At 39.0% G+C, this 17,339-nt stretch overlaps 1 protein-coding gene across 1 annotated transcript in view; it reads right to left on the bottom strand.

Moving 5' to 3' along the window:
* DTHD1 (death domain containing 1) overlaps positions 1-17,339 on the bottom strand; it is a 67,933-nt gene that overhangs the window by 12,456 nt on the left and 38,138 nt on the right. The window contains exon 8 of the mRNA XM_089911250.1: positions 2,726-2,797. Within this exon, the coding sequence (XP_089767376.1) occupies positions 2,726-2,797 (72 nt within the window). The remainder of the gene's footprint in view (positions 1-2,725; positions 2,798-17,339) is intronic.

Genomic DNA, 17,339 nt, shown 5'->3' with positions numbered 1-17,339 from the left:
AGATAAGGCCACATTTATAACACAGGTGTTTCTGATAGCGAAGTATGGTGGCTCCACTTAGAAAAGCACAATCAAGTAGGAATTACATCAATTATCAACTTGCATTCCAAAGGTATCCCAGCAAATGCATGGAAGAATGAAAGAAATATATTTATCCAAGAAGTTATGAAGATTTTCAATATCATGTCAGGACCAAAGTGAAATTCTGATTTCACTTTAGTCCTGATGCTATAGAGATACAGTAATAAAAATAATTTCTGATTTATAAATTGCCCCATAGGTGTCATACAGATGACCTAGTTCTGGTGCATTCCTCCTCACGCAGGAACTCCAACTCTGGCAAAGTCCTCTCCAGGTATTTCTGGCCTATGGGCTTTACTCTCTTGGTATCCATATGTTCCACCAGGTACACCACAATGCTCAGCCAGGAAATGCAGCCATCCACGCTCTTTTTGTGGGCACAGGAGTTTCCTTCCTGTGTCTATCATGGAGTCTATCATGTGCACTACCACGTAGTGCACATGTTGGTTTCTACCCATACCACACTTTTGCTCCCAAGGTAGCACATAAGCACAGTTGTTCCACATCAGTGGTCACCACAGGTTTGTTCTGCTGCAGTCCCAGCACCGTTCTGCTGGATCCTTCCAGTAGTGATACCATTCTGACCTACTCTATATGGAGCCCATGATCTCTCCTACTTTTCTCCCAAGCAAAGCAATTCTCCATTAGTGGCCACCCTAAGCCCTCTTGGTATGTAAGTTGTATGGTAAAGTGTGATAGAATGAAGGAAGTTTTTTTGTTCGGTTTTTCTTTTTTTTAGTAAATTTATTTATTTAATTTTGGCTGCATTGGGTCTTCGTTGCTGCGTGCGGGCTTTTCTCTGTTTACCTTCAGCAGGGGCTACTTTTAGTTGCGGTGTGCGGGCTTCACATTGTGGTGGCTTCTCTTGTTGTGGAGCACAGGCTCTAGGTACATGGTCTTCAGTAGTTGTGGAATGCAGGCTCAGTAGTTGTGGCTCACAGGCTCTAGAGTGCAGGCTCAGTAGTTGTGGCACACGGGCTTAGTTGCTCCATGGCATGTGGAATCTTCCTGGACCAGGGCTCAAACCCATGTCCCCCGCGTTGGCAGGCAGATTCTTAACCACTGCACCACCAGGGCAGTGGTTTCCATTCTGCGCTTCATAATATGTGTGATATCATTGTTTCCCAATGGATAGTGGGAAACAATGATATTCTTGACACCTAGAGCAATATCCTATCTCTTTTTTTCTTTTACTGAAGTATAGTTGATTTACAATATGGTGTTAATTTCAGGTGTGCAGCACAGTTATTCAGTTTTATATATATATATATATACAGAGAGAGAGAGAGAGAGAGAGAGAAGAGTTCCCTGTGCTATACAATAGGTCCTTGTTGTTAATATATTTTATATATAGTAATGTGTATATGTTAATCCCAACCTCCTAATTTATCCCTCCCCCCACCTTTCCCTGTGGTAACTATAAGTTTGTTTTTTATGTTTGTGGGTCTATTTCTGTTTTATAAAATAAGTTCATTTGTATTTTTTTTAATTCCACATATAAGCGATATCATATGATATTTGTCTTTCTCTGTCTGGCTTACTTCACTTAGTATGATAATCTCTAGGGCCATTCATGTTGCTGCAAATGGCATTATTTCATTCTTTTTTATGGCTAAGTAATATTCCATTTGGGCATATATTTGTAGAAAATTATAATTTAAAAAGATACATGCACCCCAATGTTCATTGCAGCACTATTTACGATAGCCAAGACATGCAAGCAACCTAAATGTCCATCGACAGATCAATGGCAATATCCTATTTTAAATTGTAACTTGGGTGGTCACTAATTTCAGGGGCACCTACAAGAATATACTATTTCTATTTGATGGATATAGAAATAACAAGTGGTAGCGTTTTCTTCTTTAATTTCTACCTGCCTACTGGCTCTTAGAGTCTCTACTGAAGAACCAGTTTTTGTGTAAGGTAACATGCTAAGAACTTTCTGATACCTGAAGCACCACCTAACATGGGTGCTTCCCAACGTTACAGCTAAATGTCATTGTAACACATCCAACAACAAAAAAATGTGATGCTGGCATTAGCATTTTTATCATCTGCCCTAAGGCACTTATCCATGAAGAGATTTTCACAGGTGATTACTCTAATATCGTGTGGCAACAACTCTTCCATCCAGCCTTAACCCCCATACTTCTCCCACCTCCACGCACTTATTGTAGATTTTTCTGATAAATAGGTCATTTATTTTGTAGTTAGAAGATATAGAAGTGAGAGTGGTATGAATAATAAACCAAGGGAATGTGCATAATTAGTATATTTCCATGTATCTTTACCACAGATTTTACCAGACTTTACAATACCATAGCCAACCAAGTACCAGTTTTCACTGCTTACTCTGCTCTGTATTTATTTCATATAGAGACCTCTTCAACTAAGTAATAGTTGACATTTGCTTGAGTTCATTGATTGAATCATAATAATAAATTGTAGAGTCTCAAATTTATAATGTATGACTCCTATAAGATTCTTAGTGATTTTACATTGTAAATACATTAGAATATTGATCAAAGAAGTAATCTGATACAAAAGATTAATGTCAGCATAAAAACTCTGTGCTTCAGTTATGGCTCCAACATAATACAAATCAAATAAGAACTTATATCAGTGTTGGGTGAGGACATACTGGCATGAAGAAGTAGGCTAGACTTTCGGTTTCCAGTCTAACATGTGAGAGGTTAAAAGTTGCCACTCTGTCCTAAAGAGTAAAAAAGCAGAACAAACTGAAAAATCAACAACTCTCTTTAAATCTGTCAGAGAAGTAAGGTCACAGGGCAAACCTCTGTGCCAAATTCGAAGGGACTGACAGGCAGATACAGAGAATCCCAACTTACCAGAGCAGAAACCCACAAGCACAAACCACCATGGGAACTAGGGTCAGGGTAAGGAAACCTGAACCAAAATTGATAAATTGCTAGAGGCTCAGTACGGATAAGTCCAAGAGTTGTAAACTCCAGGGGGACCCCGTCATGGGGGGGAGTTTCCACACTTTTGTGAATTTTACCTCCAGGAGCTCAATCGGGTTTTCATAGTGAACACCTGAAAAAAATCCCGTTGTGCTTCCTGCAGGGAGAGGGGAGAGGAAGCATTCTGAAATATCCCCAAACACTCTGTTCTTCTGAGCCAGGCCTGCCCTCTGAAGAAGCTATTTAACCAAAGCCTAATCTTTTGGTGTTTTATCAGAGCCTAACTGACCTGGGGAAGGGAAATACCCAACTTCAGGCCCCTCTAGCCATCCTGTCCCTCCAAAGCTGGGGGTGGGGAGGAGACTGAGACTGAGAATCAGGGAGACTGAAGTTCACAGGCTCACTGAAGACTGAGACCTAGTTACAGGCCTATAGAACACTTCCCTGCCCTCACACTTACCACCACATCACAGAAGGGCTATTTACAGCGATTCCTTTTACCCGGTACATCACATTCAGCTATCAAGAAAAACAATTACAAGACATACCAAATGGCAAAAAACACAGTTTGAAGAGACAGAGCAAGTATCAAAACCAGTCTCAGATATAGCAAGGATGTTAGAATTATAAGAATTTTTTAAAACTATCATTAATATGCTAAGAGCTCTAGTGGAAAAAGTGGACGGCATACAAGAACAGATGTGCAATGTAAGCAGAGAGATGGAAATTCTAAGAAAGAACCAAAGAGATATAATAGAGATCAAAAGCACTGTAAGAGACATGAAGACTGTCTTTAAAAGGATTATTAGTACATGTACATAGCTGAGGAAAGAATTTGAGCTTGAGGATATCTCAACAGAAACCCCAAAACTGAAAAGCAAAGAGAAAAACACAACATACAAAAACTGTGAAACAACTATGAAAACATATGGATAATAGGAATTCCAGAAGAAGAAAAAGAGAAAGAAACGGAAGTATTTGAAGCAATAATGAGTGAGGGTTTCCCCCAAATTAATGTGAGACACCAAACCACAGGGCCAAGAAGCTCAGAGAATACCAGGCAGGGTAGATGCCAACAAATGAGCTAAATGTGTAACTGTATTATTTCATTCCAAACCCTTAACAGTAGTCTGAAGAACTGTCATCCCCATTTCACAGATGTAACTTCTCCAAGGTAACATGGCACTAATCTTGAAATCCAGGTCTGTCTAAAGCCCTGACTTAAATCATAAATATTATTGCCTCCAGATAATGATATCAGCTGCTATGTTAACTACTTACCGTGTACCAGTAATTATTCTAATAACTGAAAATATATAATCTTGGTAGAGTCTAGTACATCTATAACCTTGTGAGGTAGTTGTTATACCTACTTTACAACTGAGGAAACTGAAGTTTATTTTTTTAAATTGAAGTATAGTTGATTTACAATGTTGTGTTAATTTCTGCTGTACAGCCAAGTGACTCAGTTATACATATATATATATATATATATATATACATTCTTTTTTCATATTTTTTTCCATTATGGTTTATCATAGAATGTTGAATATAGTTCCCAGTGCTATATAGTAGGATCTTGTTGTTTATCCATTCTATATATAATAGTTTTCACCTGCTAATCCCAAACTCCCAATCCAACCCTCTCCCAACCCCATCCCCCTTGGCAACCACTGGTCTGTTCTCTATGTCCATAAGTCTGGTTCTGTTTTGTGTCATATTTTGGGTTCCACATATAAGTGATATCATATGGTATTTGCCTTTCTCTTTCTGAGTTACTTCACTTAGTATGATCACCTTTAGTTGCATCCATGTTGCTGCAAATGGCATTATTTCAATCTTTTTTATGGCTGAGTAGTATTCCAGTGTATACATGTACCATATCTACTTCATGCATTCATCTGTCGATGAACATTTAGATTGTTTCCATGTCTTTGCTATCGTGAATAGTGCTGCTATGAACAAAAGAGCGCATGTATCTTTTTGAATTATAGTTTTGTCTGGTTATATGCCCAGGAGTGGGATTGCTGGATCATATGGTAATTCTATTTTTAGTTTTCTGAGGAACCTCCATACTGTTTTTCATAGCGGCTGCACCAACTTATACTACCACCAACAGTGTAGGAATGTTCCCTAGAAAACTGAGGTTTAGAGAGATAAAATAGTTTGACTAAAAACATACACACTAAGTGGCAGATATAATATTTAAGCTAACATTTATAAGACTATGGATCCTTTATTTATAACCTATAAGTTAAAACATACATAAAGTGAAGGATGTGAGGTAAGTTTTTCCCTAGGCCATTCTAGTACCTCTTGCATTATGCTCACCATTCACAAATATCATCATCACTGCTCTGGACTTAGAAGCAGTATTAGATGGAGGGAAAGAGCTCAACTCCTAATCACATTACCTTTAACCTTGTGATTTTATAGGTTTGTGCCTTGCTTGCCTCATTCATAAAATGGCCATGATAATAGTATCTGCTTCATAGTGCCATTAAAGGAAACCTTTAGCCATATCATGTAACTTAGAGCAGGGCACCATATGTAATAAGTACTCAAAATAATAGCTGCTATTACTTAACATTTTTCTTTAGAATTACTTTTTTACCTACACAGCTACATTTTTAAAAGAAACCATATTTCAGTCATAGGCGGAAATACTATATAACATGTATGAACACACGGAAACCTTAAAAACACAGTTAAAGCAAAACTCTATTATATTCTCTTGCCAGTCAAGATCTCTAAGCCTGAGAGTTGTTCCCTGTTTGTTAACAGGGAAGTTTTGCAAGTGTTAGAGAGAGATAAAAACATGCAAAAACCAATCTGAGATCTACTCAGAAGATCATGGATTAAAAAGGATTAAAAATAAAATAACTGCTTTACATGTGAATCTATTTTATTCAAAGCTGGTATGTTATTGTCCTAAAAAAAAAAATCACTTACAATTCCAAAATTTAGGAAAAACATGACTGAGCATTGACTTTTATTTGCCAGGAATCATATCTTTTACTCTCTTTTACTGTAAACATGCATGGAAAGTATTTGTGTTCTTTTAAAACCATAGAGAACATTTTGAGGGCATCTGAGTGATAGATCATCAAAAAAAGCAAGGAATGCGAACTCACAACCTAAGCCAGAGAAAGCTGGAGCCTTCATCATGTTAAAGGGATGGCCATTATCTCTGCTCCGAAAATGAGGAGCTATGAGCTGATGTCACTATGTGGAAAGAACATAGGAACTTATTGGGCTGTTTAGAAGTGACTATGCATTTAAAACCAAGATGATAGAGATCTGCCTCAAGAGCTAAAAATTCCGGATAACAAAGGAAGCCACCATCTGAGGCTATGGTTGCTCTACTAGTTTCATCAAAAGGTACAAGCACTCTGATTCTCTGGAAGATCTAGATTTGTCAAACACACTGAAGGGGGACAAACGATATGTGAGGCTATATGACATAGTGACAAAAGTGGCAGACATAAGGAAACAAAAGACCCGGCTTGCACAAGGAATGGGGGAAGTGGAAAAGCATGAGAGAAGAATGACTTTGAATACTGGGTCCTCACACAGCCTCTGTCCCTGTGAGGTTATACAAGTCGAGGCAAACCATCTAAATGCTCTTGCTAAAGTCTCAAACTGGTGAAACAAAGATGATGGTTCCTACCTCTGAAGTACGCTACGAGGCTAGATTAAGATGATGTCTCTAAAGGACGTCACCTACACTGAGAATTCAGCAAGTGGTGGAGGAGACCCACAAACCAAATGCAATGTGTGGACAATTTTTAGATGTTGTTTTTGAACAAATTAACTGTAAAAAGAGAAAAGTAAATCAGTAGGTGAATATAGGGCTGGGTACTAGATGCTATTAAGTAATAACTACTAATTTTATTGGGTTTTGCAATGGTTTTGTGGTTGTTTGTTTGTTTTAAAAGTCCTTACCTTTTAAAGAAACTTATAGAATTATTTACAAATAAAGTTATAGAATAGCTGTGATTTGCTTTAAAATACTCAAACAAACAGAAAACTCTATTAGATGAGACAAGAATGGCAGAAAAATGATGAGTGATGGGTCCGCATAGGTTCATTGTATAGTTCCTCTATTTTTGTGTGCCTCTGAAAATTTACACACACACACACACACACACACACACACACACACACACCTTTTAAAATAAATATATAGAGACTAAAAGACACCAGCATCAGTTAATAAATACCCTGTTATTGTTTTCATCACAGACATTATTTTAACTACACACTCAGTGCAGACTTCCTGTAGGTTTGGTCCACACAATAAAAGGAAGGGCTTCTACATAGAAAGATCTAAAGACCAGAATAAGCCCATGGAGAAGCAAGACTACTGTGGAAAAAAAGTAAAAACTGAGTTTAGAGCAAGAATAACTGACCCAGAGTGGTCTCACTTGGAAATAAATCTAGGAATTAAGATTTTTGGAAGTGAAATCAGGCTGTTACAATCCCAGAAGAAATGTCCATCCATACCTTTCTTTAGCTCAGATCTTTCTTAGTTTTAAAACTGTACACTTTTTTTTTTTTTTGCTGTACACGGGCCTCTCACTGTTGTGACCTCTCCCATTGCAGAGCACAGGCTCCGGATGCGCAGGCTCAGCGGCCATGGCTCACGGGCCCAGCCACTCCGTGGCATGTGGGATCTTCCTGGACCGGGCCACAAACCTGTGTCCCCTGCATCAGCAGGCGGACTCTCAACCACTGCGCCACCAGGGAAGCCCTAACACTGTACACCTTTTACTGCAGCCAAACTTACATTTTGTTTCTTCATTATTTTTTCAATTGCTCCTTAGAAAATGACTATTTTTAAGGCTTCAGTTTGATTATGACTTTGTCAAGAGGAAGGGATTAAGTATCTCTCAGCCTTTGAAGGAGTCAGTCACAGAAGAAGACAGCTTTAGGAAACCCAGGAAACCAGATAGACCAATTCAAGACACCCCAAATGATATAAAGAACTGGCAGAGATAGAAGGAAGGGGCCCTAGGGATGGGTACAGGTATAAAGTAAGCAAGGTCTGGATAATTCAGGAAATATATATGTAATACACATGGAACCAGTAAAGGAAAGTTGTCAAAAGCAGTCTGGAATAGGTAAACCTAATTTCTAAATTAATGTCTCCAGATTCATTTTTTAATCTACCAAAGGGTGAAGGAGTAGACATACCACGTGGGGTTGCAGTGAAGATTAAATGACATAATGCATAGAGAATACTTCAAACACGCCTGGCACTTACCAAGCACTCTGTCAGTGTTAACTATGGTGAATATGGTTAAAATTTTGCTCACTATTCCAAGCAGTTCTGGCCAAAGCAGATGCTTTTGATGCATAAATGCAGCTATGTGGGAGACCATATTGATTTTAAAAGCAATTCAACAAATCAAAGATACACAGCACTATTAGAACTTGCATAAGTTTCTACCTTCTCTCTTTATTGTTTCATTTATAAATTATAATCCCAACAAGTTTTTGTCAGTCATGAAGACCTGTCAAGTTTCCTGCTGAACTCTGAGCAAAATTCTTTCTAGAATATTCTAACAGATTTTTAAAATTTTCCTGATTTTTTTTTTTCTTCTAGATAGGAATAGCCTTTCTGACAGAAAGGGTGATGTGAATGTGCCAGGAAAGGCCTGGATAGCTACAAACATCTTCCTTCCATATCTGGCCAGAGTATGTGAAACCCCCACATTAATCATTCCTTTGTAGGCATGAAAAGCTACTCCTAAATGTAACTGTTAGCTGGGAAAGGAAACACATAAAGTTTTTGTCAGCTATTAAGACTCCACCTTTAATTGTTTTATCAATTTCCCCAGCATGCATTCATTTATTCTTCAATAGTTCAACAAAACATTATTGAATGTGTACTAGAGATGGAATTACAAAATTTAATGAGCTTCCAGCCCTGAGGAACTCTATCACAAAAGAAGACACTGGGTATAGTGGCTGGGAGTGCCACCATTGGAATCAGACAAACTTGGGTTCAAACAGTAGCTTTGCCATTCTCTACTTATTTCCTCTGGAGCAAACCTCTCTGTACCTCAGTTTCTTCAACCACTGACCTTTTTAGTAAATGGCTTAATAGGCGTAAATGCTTTATCAAGTTACTATCAGGGAATAACAATAAATATTAGTTATTATTATCATTACTTTTCTTTCATTACTTTTCTTATTACATGAATTAAAAATATAACAGACCATAAGTTAGTACATATTCAAAGTGCTTTAGTTGCAGATACAGTGTAGTACCTTATTCTGCCTGGGAAATTTAAGGGCTTCTTCTAAAGAGATGATAATAGAGCTAAGTATGGAGGCAGTGCTGTCACAAGGGCAGCAGTGGGAAGAGCCACGAGGCAGTTAAGACCACAATATGTAAAAGAAATGAGGCCTTAAGTGGAACTAGAGCAAAAGATGTTAGTTGGGTAAATGTAATATGAAGGGTTTGTAAGGGTAAGTTGTGGGGCTTTGTGAAGGGCCTTATAGGCCAGGGTAAGTGGCTTGGACTTTGATCAAGAGATAGAAAATGCCAATTGAGAAGTTTTAGAAGAAGAGTGAAAATCATATTTGTTTTTGAGAAAAACGACTCTATCACTTGTATAGCCTAGAGTAGAAAAGGGGACTGGTGATAGGCCTTCAAGGAGAAAGTTGCAATCATCTACTGGATGGGACAACATTAGGGGGAATAGAGATGAAATGCAAGTTTGAACATACTCCCAAACTAAAGTCAGTGAAACACGAAGTTGTATCATAGGACAGCAGCACGAACCAGTGTCCTGGGAGCCATCCTAGGAAGCACCCACTCCACAACTTCCTCCATCTCCCAGTGCCCTCTGTGCACCAACCCGCATATGTGTTTACTCTATCACCAAGTCCATTTGATCCCAAGTCCTAAATCTCTCTCCAATTCTGCTCTCTACTTGCCATCCTTACTGCTATGGTCTGAACATCAGGCCATCACCACCTCTTCCAAGGACTACCTCATTAGCCCATTATTTCACTGTTGCTAAGCTTATCGCTGTCTAATTTATCCTTATAGGTGTCACAGTGATATGCTAACAAAATTTGATCATGTCACCCTCCTGGTTAAAATTTTCCAAACACTTGCCTCTACCTATAGGACAAAGTATGAGCTCAACGAAAACTAGATACCTACTTCTTCATCCTCAGTTATGGCCAGAGTCATTCCAAGAATACCATTGGCTGAGAGATTTTGTTGTTTACTCATATGCTAAGTATCTCTGGTTTGAATCTCTTCTTTGCACATGATCTCTATATCATGAAATCAATCACATTCTTTTGACAAATTTTGACTAAAGGATCCCCCTATAACAATTTCACAGAGACATTTGGATGACCTAAATAAGACATTCAAGGCCCTCCATAATCTTTACCCATCTTTTTTCCAATATGATTTTTCCAAATCTTTCACTCAAGCCACATAGGTCTATTCATTGTCCTTTCTTGAAACACACTGGTGCTTTGCTACTTCTAAGTTTCAGCTCATGGCATCCCTCTTATGTGGAACCCACTGCCTCTTTCTCTCTTCCTCTCCAGAACATAAATATTCTCTACATGTGTCTTGCTCTGTGAAGTGTCCCCAAGTCACCTCAGCCCACCGGAACCACTCTCTTTTCTGTACTTGCCATCTCGGCCACTTATTTGCAATTTATCATCAGTCCCTGTCTTGTAATATTACTGTATTCAATTATTTATCTCTTGCATTGTTTTATAACTTTGAAAAAGTTTATGCTTTATTTCCTGCACCAGAGTGTAATTTCCTTGAAAGCTAGGACTTTGACATGTATTACTTTATATATATATATATATATATAAAATATATATTATATATAAAAGTGCCTTCTTTTTAGGAGGGCCTAAAAAGAAATAATACATGAGTAATATGTATATAGTAGGCACTTAATTAGTAATTAACAATTAATTAGTAATTGTTCATTGACATGGCTGATATAGCTACAGGAGAAAAAAGATTTGTAGTTCATGAACTAGAAAATTGTTTGAATTAATGAACATCATTTTTTACTTATTAAATTTTACAATTTTAACAGAATATATCCAAATACATCAATTACCTATTTTTGTTACATTTTCCCAGACAGGAAAGAATGTATGTGCTTCCTTTATGAAAGAATTATTGAGGGCTTCCCTGGTGGCGCAGTGGTTGAGAGTCTGCCTGCCGATGCAGGGGACGCAGGTTCGTGCCCCGGTCTGGGAAGATCCCACATGCCGCAGAGCGGCTGGGCCCGTGAGCCATGGCTGCTGAGCCTGCGCGTCCGGAGCCTGTGCTCCGCAACGGGAGGGGCCACAGCAGTGAGAGTACCGCAAAAAAAAAAAAAAAAAAAAGAATTATTGAAAGTCGTGACAAAACAGTGCACAGTTCTTGGTTTAGTTATACTGCCCACTGAGCAGAGAAAACCTTCCCTTTTATGGACAGAGGGTTAAGGAGGAGGGACAGAGATGGAGAAAGGGGAAGAGGGAGGGAAAGAGATGGGGGGAGAAGGACAAGGAAAGGGAGGGAGAAGCAGAAGAGGAAGGAGAAGGAAAAGAGAAGGGAAAGGTTCTCTTCTGATTAAATCGATGGGCAAAGCACTTTCCAAAAAAGAATGCAGTATCCTGTCGCTGACAGTTTTGCTCATTTTCTTCCTTTCACATGTCATGTACAATATAAAGTCTATTTTTCACTGACATGGTCAAAACTGTGTCTTTGAAGATCATTCTGATGGCTTAGAGGAAGTTTAGACTACAGGTAGGAAGGGCATGTCTAGGCAGCGCCAGGGGCGCCAGCATTGAAACACTGGGAAGAGTGAGGAGGCTTTTACAACTTTCACAGGTTAAAGAAATTGACATGATAACTCTACTTACCAAGATTCTAGTGACTTTCTTCTATAATTGGTAGGGGGTGGAGTATGAAGCAACATAGTATTGTAATTAACTCTTGTATAGAAAGCATGAAACTAACTTATTAAAAAATTTTAAATTACTATTTTAAATTCACTATTGTTATTTTAAATTCATCATTCCCCCCTACACACACAACCCTGATTTCTCTTACAGGTTTTTTAAGATCCATGCTTTTTCTAATCTGCTTTCTTAATAGTTACCAATAGCGTTAAAAGTTCCATTTCATTGTTGAACCTTAATATAATTTCGTAAACTATTACAACTAAAAAGCCTGGGTAGAATTGAAGTGCCTGTGAGTGTAAAAATTTTCAGTAGTGGGAAACTTCTCATTTATTTAATCAAGGTTGTTCTCTAGTAGTTAATATCGTTAGGGGAAAAAAAAATAATCAGATAGAAAAGAAAGTCAAGGGACTTCCCTGGAGGTCCAGTGGTTAAGGTTAAGACTCCATGCTTCCACTGCAGGGGGCGTGGGTTTAATTCCTGGTTGGGGAACTAAGATCCTGCATGCTGCGCAGTGCGGCCAAAAGAAAAAGAAAAAAGAAAGGAAAGTCAACCCTGTCAGGGCAGGGATATGGCAATGAAAGTCCAAAGTGGTAAGAAAGTGGTGATTCTGAAGAACTGCATGTCGCATCAGCCTCTGCATGCTTCCTCCCTTTGACACAGCAAGTTATTTAATGTGGTGAGAAAGTAAGTGTTGAAGCAGTATCCTTCTTTACTAGAAATCACATGTCAGGAGTTCAGTTTAAAAAAAAAGAGGAAGTTCAGGCTAAGCAAAACTTGGGTCAACAGCTGGCTTACGTAAATGTGAAGGTTATGTATGACTGGGATGCTGCAGCCTCAAACAGAGTCCACAGAAGCAGCCACCTGGAGCCCTTCTCTCCTTCAAAGCAAAGCCTCTGAGCAGACAGGAAGAGTCAGCATACAAAGGCAGCCACAACGCAAGCTGGTGCAAATAACGGAACAGCACAGACAGTCACCTATTGACTTGATTTCAAAAGCACACACGCATGCCACTTCCTGCCACCTAAAATAATCTTTGACAGTTCTCTGAAACTTGCCTTGTTTCTGCCAAAGCACAAATAGACATAATGTGAATTGAATTGACTTGAATATTCTGTAAAATGAGGAAGTTTGAAGCATAACTTAGGAAAAATTTAGAGATAAATCATCCTTCTTTTCAGCCATACATTTTCACATGTATTGACTATGTGATCGTTTTCACAAGATCATATTGAAATGTGAACTATCACCAGGACCCTCTTTGTCTCTCAAACCTCATCCCTTTTCTCTGTCCCTCATGTGTGCATTCACTATGATAGTCTTCCTTCGAGTCCTTGATGAGAAGCTTATGCCCATTGCAGTCTGGGTGCTTGCCATTTGCCTCCCTGGGTGCTCTCCTGGCCGCACGAGCACACAGGCCTCTTGTCACTGTAACTCCTCAGCCCAGAAGACACCTCCACAGTGCAGCCCTTACTGGCCATCCCGTCTGTAAGTGTCCACTGCGAATTCTGTCTATCCGCTGATGCTAATTTACTTTTCTTCTTGATGCTTCTTATGTCCCTCTTTAAAATTTTGGTATTTAATATGCAAGCTCTATTTATGAATTCACCCATGTAACAAACATGTGTTGAGCACCTAACGTATGCCAGACATTATTCTAGGTCCTTGTGATTCATCGCTGAACAAAACAGATAAAGGTCCCTGCCCTCAAGGAACTTATGTCCTGGTTGTGGAGTGGAGGTGCTCCTATGATAAACATAATGAATGAGGAAATACATATTCAAAGATAAAAATGCTTTCGAAGAAAGAAAAAAATCAGAGCAGGGGCTTCCCTGGTGGTGCAGTGGTTGAGAGTCCGCCTGCCGATGCAGGGGACACGGGTTCGTGCTCCGGTCCGGGAAGATCCCACATGCCGCGGAGCAGCTGGGCCCGTGAGCCATGGCCGCTGAGCCTGCGCGTCCGGAGCCCGTGCTCCGCAACGGGAGAGGCCACAACAGTGAGAGGCCCGCGTACCGGAAAAAAAAAAAAAATCAGAGCAATTTAAGGAGGATAAGGAGTGTCAGGCTGTGTGTGTTGCAGCTGATTGCAATAAGAAATAGAATCAAGGTGGGCCTCAGAGAGAAGATGAAATTTGATCAAAGTGAAGGAGATGAAGGTGTTAGCCATGCAGATATCTGAAACCAAGTCATTGCAGGGTTTGGAGCAGAGGCAGGAGTTGGCTGATGGTTTAAAGGCTCACTCTGCCCTCTGAGTTGAGAGTAGTCTGTAGCGAGGCAAGGGAAGAATGAGACCATATACATAGGAACACCACTGTATGCCTGGCCCATGAAGACAAGAAGTGTTTGTTGAATGAATTAATATATGAATGAACGGAATATGGAGGCTGAAAAATAAGAGATCCTCACAAGCATGAAGTAATGGGCGATATCTTCACATCTTTGGGAAACAGACATAGTACATTAAGGTCACATCTTATAATTATTTGTATGTGAATATGTGCGTGTTTATATCTATATACATATATATGAATATGTATTGCTTGCCTTCTCTGTGGAAAACACTTTGAGTTTTGACAGATGCCTTCACCTAATTTATGCCACGTCCATAAATGTATGCATAATGTAGTTTTCATTAATGCCAAGCTCCATATAATGTGACTACTTCCATTTCCTGAAAAATAGCACATTCTAATACTGCCTAGCTGAGATGCCTTTTTTTTTTAAATTATGAACTTTATGGAAGAAGTCTGTTCTCATAAAAACAGAGGTCATGGTTTCAATTCCCATTTAGGTATGTTAGTTTTAAATAAGGAAAAAAATTTCTCCAGCCACAGATTCTTTCTCAATGCCAAAATGTAACTTGTGAAAACTTACTTTAGGCATGAGAAAGGGCCAAAGGAGTGAATCCGGAAATCCCTATACAAACCAATTTGGAGAGAAAAAAAAACCAAACAGGTGGCATACTGGCTATAGATTAATATATGAAAGGCAGCAGACGTTTAAAACGTAATGTTTTTTAAAAATGCCAATATAGTTCCAAGATGATAAATTTCAAGGTTGGACAATTTTAAGGTTTGAAAAATTGTCTCATTTATCTAATAATTTACAAATAATTATCCAACGTATACTATGCTTGGCACCGACAATACAAATTGAGCACAACAGTGGATGCGTTTGTATGGTTGATTGCACTAATTCCCAACCAAGGTAACATCACTCTCAAGGAGAGAAAATTTGCTCTTGGGCAAGACAAAAAAGCTTAAACTTTTAACGGATAAAACATAGATATACATACAATGCATAAACAGACATACAGTCTAAAGATCCTTAGGAAGGCAAAAACAAACAAAAAAAGGTTGAGAAACACTTGTCTATTGGAAAGCTAGGGATTATGATAAAATAAGATAACTGCACTGATAGGAAAAGTGTAGAATGTTGTGGAAACACACACCAGGAACACCTAACTTGGTTTGAAGGGGAGGTCGGGAAAGGCTTCCAGGGAGAAGTCACACTTCAGCAGAGCTGTATGGGATGACCAGTAGGGACTGCTCAGTCAAGCAGGTGGAGAGTGTTGTTCTAGAATCAAAGCAGAGGAAGAGCTCATGCAAAAGATATGGACGATCACTAGCACAGACTTTCCTTGAGGAAAATCTATATAAACCCCTTAATTATATAGCTTGGCTAAGTTGGCTAATTAACTCACAATGTCAGATAGGCCACAGAGGAAACACTGCAAACTGAAAGTTGAATTTGGGTCACATTTTATACCTCAAGTGTGTCCTCTCTCACATAGGAGTCTTCCTTTCCATCATCCACCATCATCACAGTGAGACTTTCATCACTTCCTGCCAGAGAGTTCCAACAGCCCTGCCTTACTTGTTTCCCTCTGCTCACCCCATACATCAGAACAACACAGCGATCTTAGGAAGTAAAGTGCTAAATCAAGCTACCAAGAGGTCACCCCTGATGTGTCCTTTCTCTGCTCTCAAATATTCATGTTGATCCAAATCAGCTCCTTGGCCTGCCAGCTAAGTGTTTGAATAGCCAGGCTCTAAACCACTGATGTGAGAGAACTCAAGTATTCCTTTAAGTCAACAGTTCCTAAACTTTTAGAATCTAATGAACTCTATAGTCCTCCCCACATTCATCCAGTCACAAATATTTAGAGTGCCTACAATATGCCCAACACTGTTCTAATTACTGATGCTAGAGCCGGAATAGGGTAGACAAGGTCCTTAGCTCATGGGACTTGCTCTCTCAAGGAGGAAAGTCAAGTCGAAATTAAATAAACAAATAAATAAATCTAATAATTTCAATTGATGATAAGCATTATGAAGTTTTAAAAGGGTCAGGAGTTAAAGAGTGACTTGAGATAAGGAGATGGAGGAATAAGGATAAGGAGGTGATAGTTGAGCTGAGACCTGACTAATGATAACCAGTTACATGACTATCTAAGGGAAGAGACCCCCAAACATAGGGAACAGCAAGGGCAAAGGCCCTAAGATGGAAGTGAAAACTCTCAGAGGAAAAACCGATAGTGGGTATACCCTGCCCTAGCTATACCATTCTTAAAATATAATTTTCACTATCAGTGGTTTACTAGACTATGCTACCCTACATGCCTCCCAAGAACTCCAGGATCTCCCCAAAACCAGCAAGTAAAGGGTTGATGTCTCTAGGACCCTGCTCAAATGGCTACTTTCAATGTGAATGACGAGAACCCATGTCCTATCATTTGTGAAATAATTTTAATATCACCTCTACACTAAAGCATGGTATACATGAAATTGTCATACAACTTCCTGGGAGAACCCGAATGTCCTAAAATCCATCCTGTATCCTTGACTAAGAATCCTAGTGTTATCTGCTAAAGAGGAAATAGCACACAGTGGTTGCCTATGTGTGAAGCAGATTTTCTGGGTATGAATCCCACTTCTGACACTTACTTGGTTACGGGTCCATGGGCAAGTTGCCTAAAATTTCTATGCCTCAGTTTCCTATAAAATGAGAACAGTGATAATGCTTCATATGATTTTTGTGAGGATTTAATGATACAGTGCATGGAAAGCATTTGAAAGATCTTTGGCACATTAGAAATTATTTTAATGGTGGTTATACGAATTCTGAATTCCTGCGTACCATCCCCCGTCAAATTCATTCCATTTCCTCAGCCCATACATTTTTCTTCATTCCCAATGGCCAAATTTCTACAAACTTACAAAGCTCAGATAAAATGCCACAACCACCATGAAACTTCTATTGATTTTAGCTTCCAGAAAAACAATTCCCCTCCTCTGAATAACTATTTGTACACTGTTTATACCATTAGTCTGATTATTCACAATCTTACAAGGTGATTTTGTATACATGTTTTGCATACTCTGCTAGA

This window comes from Delphinapterus leucas, chromosome 5, assembly GCF_059928025.1.
Source record: "Delphinapterus leucas isolate spDelLeu-1000000601 "Yukka" chromosome 5, BTC_Dleu_Yukka2, whole genome shotgun sequence".
Classification (NCBI taxonomy): domain Eukaryota; kingdom Metazoa; phylum Chordata; class Mammalia; order Artiodactyla; family Monodontidae; genus Delphinapterus; species Delphinapterus leucas.
Note: the sequence above shows the minus strand (reverse complement) of the source record. Positions and strands in the feature narration are given on the sequence as shown.